General features: G+C 36.1%; 1 protein-coding gene across 1 annotated transcript; it reads left to right on the forward strand.

The window, feature by feature from the left end:
- Nucleotides 1-6,054: 6,054 nt before the first annotated feature.
- On the forward strand, nucleotides 6,055-6,889 carry LOC112180291 (ethylene-responsive transcription factor ERF022). Its single transcript, XM_024318820.2, has one exon. It carries the CDS (start codon nucleotides 6,132-6,134, stop codon nucleotides 6,714-6,716), a length of 585 nt encoding a protein of 194 aa, XP_024174588.1. The 5' UTR covers nucleotides 6,055-6,131; the 3' UTR covers nucleotides 6,717-6,889.
- Nucleotides 6,890-10,631: the final 3,742 nt, after the last annotated feature.

The raw sequence follows: 10,631 nt of genomic DNA on the forward strand, positions 1-10,631 counted from the left end.
ATTTAGCTAATTTCATCATATTTTTGAATCCGATCGAATCGGTCAACCGTAGTCATGGCATATAGAATATATATGCACATATTCTATATAGAAATAATTACAACAAATTCACACTCACACAAAGAGACATACACACACATATAATGATGATGTGGCACACTGAAGATTTCCAAATATATGTGCTGGGCCTTCTAGACATAAACTTGTAAAAGATGTTGCAGATTCCCGTCCAAGCTGAACTGTCTTCACTTAAATTGCCATAACTCTTTCTAGAAAAGTCGGAATCGCTAACCATAAAATTCTTTAGAAACTAGACACATGGGGCTTTCCGTGCATATAGTGTACAACTCCTAATTCTACCCGAGCAGTTCCCAGTAATTCAGGGAAGTTCGGTTCTAGATATGAACTTGTAAAAGATGTTGCAGATTCCCGTCCAAGCATAATTGCCTTCACTTAAATTGCCATAACTCCTTCTAGAAAAGTCAGAATCACAAACCGTAAAATTTTTCAGAAACTAGACACATGGGGATTTCCGTGCATATAGGGTACAACTCTTAATTCCATCCGAGAAGTTTCCAGTAATTCAGCGAAGTTAGGTGTTCTGCACAACAGTTTCTGTGTTGCAGATTCTCGTTCAAGCTGAACTGTCTTAACTTAAATTGCCATAAATCCTTCTAGAAAAGTCAGAATCGCAAACTGTAAAATTCCTTAGAAACTAGATACATGAGGCTTTCTGTGCATATAGGGTACAGCTCCTAGTTCCATCCGAATAGTTCCCAGTAATTCATCGAAGTTAGGTGTTTTACACAACAGTTTCTATGTTATTTATATAATATTTTTTGTTTGCGGGCTTTTACTGGCCGGGCCTATGGCGGGCTTTTTGATAGGCTGGGCCTGGCTTTTGGCCCTCCCAGCCGGCGGGCCTCCATCGGCCCACTTGATCTGTGGGCTTTTTGATGAGGCCTAAATTATATATATATATATATATATATATATATTTTTTTTTTTTTCTTCATTACTTTGAAAAGAGGAACAAAAGATTTCACTCCTACCCCCATGGTGACTCGAACCCATGACCTGGATCTTAAGTAGTGGGTGCTCTAACCACTGAGCTATATATATATATATATATATATATATATATATATTTGAAATTGGAAGGTTTTACATAATTTTCCGCCAAACAAATAACGACGAAATCATTATTTCCTCCTTAATGGTTTCTTTTGACGAGGAAATAGTTCCTCATAAAAGACGGACTTTAGCGAGGAAACCATACTTTTTGTGGCCATTGAATTTGGCGGGTTGTACACAATTTTCCGCCAAAATCATAACGACCAAATTGTTATTTCCTCCCTAATTGCTTCTTTTGACGAGGAAATAGTTCCTCGTAAAAGACAAACTTTTAGTGAGGAAACCATACTGTTGTCGCCATTGAATTTGGATGGTTTTACATAATTTTCCGCCAAACAAATAACGACGAAATCTTTATTTCCTCCCTAATTGCTTCTTTTGACGAGGAAATAGTTCCTCGTAAAAGACGGATTTTTAGCGAGGAAACCATACTTTGGTCGCCCTTGAATTTGGAGGGTTTTACATAATTTTCCGCCAAACAAATAACGACGAAATCGTTAGTTCCTCCCAAATTGCTTCTTTTGAAGAGGAAATAGTTCCTCATAAAAGATGGACTTTTATCGAGGAAACCATATTTTTGTCGCCCTTGAATTTGGCGGGTTTTACATATTTTTCCGCCAAACAAATAACGACGAAATCATTATCTCCTCCCTAATTGCTTCTTTTGACGAGGAAATAGTTCTTCGTAAAAGACGGACTTTTAGCGAGGAAACCATACTTTTGTCGCCCTTGAATTTGGCGGGTTTTATATAATTTTTTGCCAAACAAATAACGATGAACCTCCCTAATTGCTTCTTTTGACGAGGAAATAGTTCCTCGTAAAACACGTACTTTTAGCAAGGAAACCATAGTCTTGTCACCTTTGAATTTGGCGGGTTTTACATAATTTTCCGCCAAAGTAATAACGACGAAATCGTTATTTCCTCCATAATTGCTTCTTTTGACTAGGAAATAATTCCTCGTAAAACACGTACTTTTAGCGAGGAAACCATAGTTTTGTCACCATCGAATTTGGCGGGTTTTACATAATTTTCCGCCAAAGTAATAACGACGAAATCGTTATTTCCTCGTTGAATATTGTTTTCGTGATGAAAACATTCCTCACCCAAGTTTCATATTTCCTCGCTAATAACATGATAATTTAGACGACCAAATTATGGTCACCTTTAGTGATGAACTAAAATATTCATCGTGGAAAGTGGTGTATAGTGAGGAAAATATGTTTCTCGCAGAAAACCGAATGACATTTAGTGAGGAATCAAAATATTCCTCGTAAAAAGTGACATTTACTGAGGAAAATAAATTCCTCGCAAAAAACTTAGTCGCTAAAAAGCCTTTCTGTTGTAGTGTTAGATATAAATTGGTAACTTATAAGGGAATTGAACAATTTGAAATTCTGATTTAATTACTTATCGGATCTAGTTTTTGTCAAAAAGAACTCGAGCGTGTGCACATGGAATTGGACAAAGTATCGAAAGTCGGAAACGAAACAAGATTTGAGCGAGCACTCCAATTCTAGGTAGGGTGAGCCGTCCCTATCTTGTTAGTGGCTTTCTTGTGTGTGTATATGCTTATATATATATTGTTGCCTACAAAAGTGTTTGTGGATGCCAGAGTCTTTGCCTCGATGATTTTTACTGCATTGAATTGTTGATTATCAAAATTAAATGAAACTCGAGGCTAGACATTGCTTGTTATGATGAGATATTACATGATTGTTGTGACCTGAGAGTGATAGGAGTGATACTTCCTAAGGTGTCGAAACAGTGAACCTCCGGAGGGGCGATATGACCATATGTTGTGTCCAGTCCGTGTCACCTTAATAGTGTACGTAGGGAATCGACAGTGACGTCATATGGCATTGGGTCAGTAAATGGACACTCTCGCTACCCATCACCAGTAAGGTAAGTGAATGGATAATGTTGATGGATTTGGCTATGATCGGCAGTTGACCTGGTTACCGAGTACGGGAAACCAGAATTTCGGTCACAGGTGAGTTGGAAATCCTGCAGTTGAGTATCTCTGAGCTCAGGTTGATTTAGCATATTGCATATGCTTTATAAAAGGAAATAAATGTTTGTGGTTGCCGCATTTTCAAATGTTTTCAATTAACGTGCGCAATACTATGTAGTAAATATTTTTCAAGTATATTATTTTCAAACCTAGCATGGTAAGGTCGGCCCTTATTGGGCAAGCGAGGACGAAAGCTCACCCCTACAACAGTGTGCAGGTTTCAAGCATGTGGTCGAGGAGCTAGAAATGGAGGCACGTGGTTGGCTTGGCATACTTTGTTTAACTTTATGAAATAAAGGTCTTTGCATTTTCGTTCGGATTTTGAAGGTGTCCAATTCATTTACTTTCTGTTTGTTTGCTATTTAATTAGAGAGACCCACAACCCTGGGGCGTGTCTCTGTGTTTATTGTAGTTTAGTTGTAAATATTTCAAGTTGGACTTCGATTGTGTGCCCAAAGCCTATAACTCTTTTTAACTTCCGCTCAAGTCTTTGGGTTGCTAGAATGATTTGCTCAATAAAATATTTTGGAAAACAACAACCTAAACCCAAAAAGCCTTGCAGTTTCGGGTTAATGAGTTATCGGGATGTTATACGTGACATGTTGGTGTCTCATTGGCTCGGATTCACGGTGCTGTGGGATCCCTCCTACGGGATGCCACATATAATCGCTCCCATAATTCTGCTAAAGGAGGCTAATGGAGGTTTATTAGCGGGGCTAAATAGCTCTTAAGGATGCTGAGCGAGGGTGGTGGGTATCCGCCCTGAATGTTGTATTTTGGAACATGGTCGATTGCTTTTCAGGGTTATGGACCTTCTCGGATTACCATATTACGAGGCTTCAGTAAGTTGAGTTGGTTCATCCGTCTGTCTTCTCCCTTATCCGGTCTAGGACCGCTAGTGGTTTTGGCTCAGCTCAACACCTTGAGGCAGTGGGTCTCTGCTTTACTAATCCAAGACCTCTAGGCCAGGCTTGTGTAATAGTTTAGGGTTTACGGGGTTATTCAGGCCACGATCTCTATGGTTGTGATCCCTAATTCCTTTGCTAATTTGAACTTTCAACAACCAGTGTCTTCTTCTCCGGTAAAGATGGTGACAAAAATTCTTGCAGGTTCTCGACGATCAAAATTATGGCTGATGCGGACTATGTCAAAGCGGCATTGGTGAGTATTAACTTTTCCTAATTTGCTATTCCAAGTACCAATGTCAATGAGCCTCTTAACCCTGCAGCCACGCAATCGTCCAAGTGATGTAAGACTTTTATTTGGACATTCATACAAATCAATAAGGATTAAAGGCAAACCTTACCAGCTGATGCATAATAGCATTCCAGAAGTTTATAATTAGGTAGAATTATAATTAAATTATTGTCTAATTACACGAGATGACTTTAGGTTTTGCTTGCAAAATGAAGTAAAAATCAACTAAAATCTTTCAGTTTGGTGAGATTATGACCATTGACATCTGGTGCTCGCTAATTATAATTATTAAAGGAAATCAAGACCTCATTACGCAATTAATGTTCTAATGTTCATTATTTTGTAATGATATAATGGAAAGTTGTGATTGTGTATCGATACATTATGTGATTGAGTTTCTAGCGAAAGTTCAATATTTTGAAGTTTTGAAATTCCGGACTTAAGAGCCATTAGATTAGTTATTATTTACAGTAGTGTGTTCCACACAATGAGGTAGTTCAATGAGACAACAATTGCCGACGCGCTCTTTTGTATTTTTAGGTACTTGTGTAGTAGTACTGACGACAAAAAAGATAGATAAACAAAAACTCTGCCAGTGAGTCGGAGAGTACCTTCATTATCAGCAACACGCAAACCGTACAATTATGGAGGACGTAGTACGGCGAAGGACGGTGGTGCGATAATTGCAGGGGATGGAGTCAAATTCTCGGAGAAGTCGACTTCATGCATTTCAATTTCAATGTTGTTTGGTGAGGTAACGGTGACAAAATGGAAGCTGGCTTTTTTCTTAACAAGATAGCGAGCTTGATACAGCTGTTCCACTTTTGGATACTATTTTGACTGAAAATAGTGAAGTCGGTTTGACCGGTTGACCTCATGAGACCAAAATTAAGTAGCTTCGTTCACATTGTCGTAGACGTATATACTAATTATTTGATGTTGATTCGTGGTAATGAGATATAAGTCATGCATGCACGTGTGTGTACCTTTATTTTTTTGGATAGATATAAGTCTTCTCACCTTGAATTTAAATCATGAATTCCCCTAGTCTTTTGAGTACTATTCTAGTCTCATTTCAATTTTATTTGATAAAATATATCTAGTTGTATATGCAAATAATGATCAAATAATTATAAATTTGATTTTGTTTATATAAATTTTAAAAATATATAATAGTTGCGATCAAAACTACACATAAAGAAAAAGAAAGAGAAGTGTGTGTGTTTTTACAGATAAAGTAATTAACAAACAGTTATTTGTTAAGTGTAAATATAATGATGGTTCGTAGTTAGAAAAATTATATATGATTTTCTAAATTAATTAATGTAATAGATGAATAATTGGATATTATGCAATATATATGCAATGGCTAAAGTGACCATAAAGATAACAAATGGATGGTGTATGATCCATATTGGACTGGTTTCATATTCGATAGCTAAATGATTATCATCCCTAGCTTCTCCTAAGGTAGCATAGTAATATAGATGCGTGTGTACGTAAATATGTACATAACGTAATCACATGGCATGATGTGATTGCTTCTTTCAAAATTCCAGAACAATTCATGCACGTGTTAAAATATATTGCCAGCATCTTCCCACTTAAGCGTAAGTACATGGAAGCCCACTCCACCTCCTCTCATAATAATTCTATAATAATCACCGATGCATACAAAAACAATCATATATAACCCCAGTCAGACACTAAACAAATTCTGACTGAAACCCCTTCGTTTCCCCACACACTGAATCTCCTCTCTTCTTCCTCAGAATCAAACCTCGTACATGACCCAAGAAATTAATCAAACCCTCCGGGCAGATATGGAGGAAGTACACGAGCCTGCAGTCAAGTACAGAGGCGTACGCAAGCGAAAATGGGGTAAATGGGTGTCCGAAATCAGGGAACCGGGAAAGAAAACCCGGATATGGCTAGGAAGCTACGAGGCCCCCGAAATGGCCGCCGCCGCCTACGATGCGGCGGCATTGCACCTCAGAGGACCGGGGGTCCTGCTTAATTTTCCTGAAATGGTTGATAGTCTTCCGAGGCCAGCGAGTTCGAGTCCCTCGGACGTGCAGTTGGCGGCTCAAGAGGCGGCTATGAGGTTTAGGAGACTGCCAATGGGGTCGGTTTCGACGGAGGTGGCTGGTGGCTCCAGTGGTGGCGCGGCTCCGGTGACGGTGGGACTGTCGCCGAGTCAAATTCAGGCGATTAATGAGTCGCCATTAGACTCACCTAAGATGTGGATGCAGTACATGTACATGTCTCATCGTGATGAGGCTTTGTTTTTTGGGGAGGACATGCCATCGTCTATGGGTTTCTATGATGATCATGATGATGGTTTGCAGCATCAGTCCATTTGGGACTCCTAGTTTAGTACTTTTCACATATAAATGATAATGTAGTAACTAGCCAATTAACTAGCTACAATATATATATTCAACAGATTCATTCAGAACATCGACAAAATAATGTTAATCTATGTTTTAGTTGTATACTACTCGATCAATTGATGGTAGTTTCTAGGATTTCCAATTCGTAAGTGTAATTTGATCGATTCCAATCCAAGAATTTATGAGAGGTTAATTTGCAGCTTCCCATCATGATCGAGTTGGTGAAAACTAGACACAGGTGGTGTTTGGAAGCAAGAATGAGGGTCTTAAGGTGCATTATGATGGAGTTTATATATAAAGATTTTAGAGCGTACGTCGTTGACGTTTTTTCGTCTTCCCTTACTAGATAATATTGGTTTTATAGACGTAGAGGTGATGGTGGTGATTATGATAATCGAACTTGCTTGATTTCAAAGTTGGAAACTTATGACACAAATTCAACTCCACTCTTCTTCGATGTCAATTTCATTTGTTACTAAAGATAAAGGTAAAACAACACAGCATTTTGCCAACTGGAAGAATAATGGTCAATATCAAATTTCTGTCGTCTTTCACATATCTTTTGAGAAGGAAACCAAGTGACTGATCTATTGGCCGATTTTAATTTTTGGATGATAAGTTTCACTTGATGGCCGTGACTTGTCTTCAGATCAATTTTCAGTCATCAGTATTAGACACAAATTGGGTCTTCTTAACTAAACCACCCCAACAACCACCGGCGGTGGGGGAGTGTATAGTTTGATTGGCAATGTCAGCCCACCTCTCTCTATTGGCATTTATGGTTCATATTTTGCTTTGGAGAATGAAGTGTCTCGCCTTCTCCTCCATTTTCAATCGGATAAGATTTTATGTATGATCCCCTAAATGTTAGATTAAATATAAATATAAGATGACTTCACAAGATAATATAGATATAATTATATATATGAACATAAAATGAAGAATTATAATTTGATAAATGGATCATGAACCATAACCTGAATGGCCACTCAATCCAAGCCTAAGTTTTCTGCGCTTCTCTCATGTGATATTCTCTTATGGGGCAAGAAAAACTATATTACCGATGATGAGAGAGTACAGGGACCTAAGCCTTATATAGAGGCTTGGATATTCAGTATCCTCCCATAAAAGAAACAGAATCATATTCCAATTAAACTTCTATTAATACATATCCATTTTGACAGACTAACTTAATAGCCAAGTCATATTAGATTTCCTACACTTTATTTATTCAGAATCCACATAAATAAAGTCTCTAGGAGTTAGATTCTCAATGATTCTCTAATTGCTTATTCTGCAAATAATAACAAGTTGTTGTGCTGAACGTGAACTTAAGATATTGTCCAAACATTCTTACAATCTCCCACTTGGACTATCGTAAGTTCACTCAACAAGAATGTTATTGAAAATCAGATGTAGCAATCACTCTGAAGTGTGCACCTGAGAAACATGAGTTCTATGAATCTAATTCAAGACTCGATCAAACTGCAACCATGACATAAAGCTAAGGAAAGAATTTTGTTTAACAAAACACAAGCACTCCAAAACTACTAATGCCACAACTGCAATCCACATGAGTCACCAACAAAGATATGACTGAAGAATACATGTGCTTATGTATGAATCTGAGTCTTAATGCAACATGTATGCCTAATGGTTTTGATCTCCAAAACCTCAAACACAATTTTCCAAAGAAATTTAATGAAAGTGTTTATCCATCTAAAAGATGCTGAATTGTTGCCTCAATATTCTGAGAGCAACATAAAATCAAATAGCTAATTTATAATCAAAGCACAAAAGGCCTTTATTAACATTGCAATAGCAATTTACCATGTTAGCATGAGATCTTTAATAGAAACTATAACGAAAGAGAAGTCTAAAGTCAAAATATAACAAGAAGATCATTGATAAGTAGAAGCTATCTACTCCCACTAAACCTGCCAAACTTCAATGACATTAAACCAAAACAAACATGTATTCAGTACAACTTAATTTGTAGATAACAACGGAATAACTGTATTGCATATTGGCAGAAAAAGTCAAGTTGAGTTCAAGGAAAACTAATCTGAGAACATAGCCAAAGTAAGACAATATTCTTGTAGAAAATTACTCCTACTAACCCATAGAATTTTAATGGGTTTCAAGAATTCTCATTGTAGTGCATCCAAAACAAAAATAAGAACTTGTTCAATCCAAAGTAAACCTTAAGACATCACCAACTTCAACAAACGGTTTGAAATAAGACTGATTAAGCCAAAAAACAATTCAAATATCCGAAACTAATGAATTAAAAAATTTATAGGTTGCAAAATACACAATTCATTAATTTTTTTTATTTTTTTTTATATGCAAATATCCTTTCATGCCATGAAATTTAACCATTACTCCCACTATGACAATGAGAATAATGAAAGCTAAAAGTTGCAGATTTAATCAATTATTTAATAAATAGAACAATGTCAAAATCAAGTACTACAAAAGATCCTTATAATAATAATATTAATAATAAATGTAAACAAGAAAATACAATACTTTCTCCCCCTTTTTAAATTTTTTTTAATATATTTTAAACAAGAATCAATTTCATATCCAGCTGACTTGGCAAGAAAACATTTTGTCTATGCAAATATATTCTTTAAAATAACTGAAAATCTGCAATTAATACATGCTTTTGGTGAAAATTTATTGTAACTTCAATGATATTCTCATGCACATAAAATCACAATATATAGCTAGAGAATAAGTGGTGATAAATTTGTGACTAGACTTTTTCCTCTAAAGATAAATCACAATATATAGCAATTTTTGAAAATCTTCGTTCTATCATCATTTGCTTTAAAACAATTTGGAAGCATTAAAACATGTTTGCAATCTTTTACCCAAACATGTAGCCCACAATAGCTTGTAATTTGTGGATTCCAAATCATCTTTCTAACAAGAAATTTATACCACATCTAAACCAGAAACATGTGACTGCATAAAACAAATTGCTATTGTACTCGTTCATATTCAAATACTTAGCATAGTCATTACATTCCAAAAATAATTTCAGGAATAGATTATTTAGTACTTGAAGGTAAAGGGGATACTGTTTGATATGTCTTACAAGTAATGAGAAAATAGTAGACACTTGTAACCATTATACAAATAATGATGTACTGTATTAAGCCCCATAAGTGTTTTTATCAATGTCAAGCAACACTTGTTGGCACGAAGACTTGACATTCTGAAGTTTCTAATTCACATAACCAAAATAAAAGAAAACATGTTATCCCTGACACAGTCAACACCTGTTGGCAAGAAGAAAAGATCAGTTATCTTTATATGCTTTCTTTTATTTTGTGGTGTGCTGTTTTGCATTTTAAGAACATGAAGTCATTCCTCCTGTTGGAGATACATTCATGATCCTGCTATGCAAAGACACAAGTTTCTTGATCTTATAACCTCTATGATCAATGAAGGATCACAATGGCGGTTTGCTGTCTGCAACATGTACCATTGAGACACCCCAGAGACCTAAGATCAAAGTTGGTTCGTTTTGTCTCAATCAAGCACAAGGCTTGATGAAACACCAACTATGCTTACAGTAAAATTTAACAAGATTTAATCTTTGGGAGATATTTTCTATATTTTCTTGTCAATAAAATTTTACATAAGCAATTAATATAATGATTATCAATATATGCAAAGAACAATGTAGGATATTCAAGATCATATAGGAGCAATAAGACAAAAATGTATTCATCAACATATGATCATCACTAAATATCCTGATTAAATACCCAAGGCAGCATGCTTCAATTAAAAATTACATCCTTGACTGCTCTAAGCAATAATTGACAATCAAATATAAATTTTTTAAAATGTACAGTTTCCAAAGTTTCTTGAAAACAT

The sequence above is a fragment of the Rosa chinensis genome, chromosome 7 (genome assembly GCF_002994745.2).
Source record: "Rosa chinensis cultivar Old Blush chromosome 7, RchiOBHm-V2, whole genome shotgun sequence".
Taxonomy (NCBI): domain Eukaryota; kingdom Viridiplantae; phylum Streptophyta; class Magnoliopsida; order Rosales; family Rosaceae; genus Rosa; species Rosa chinensis.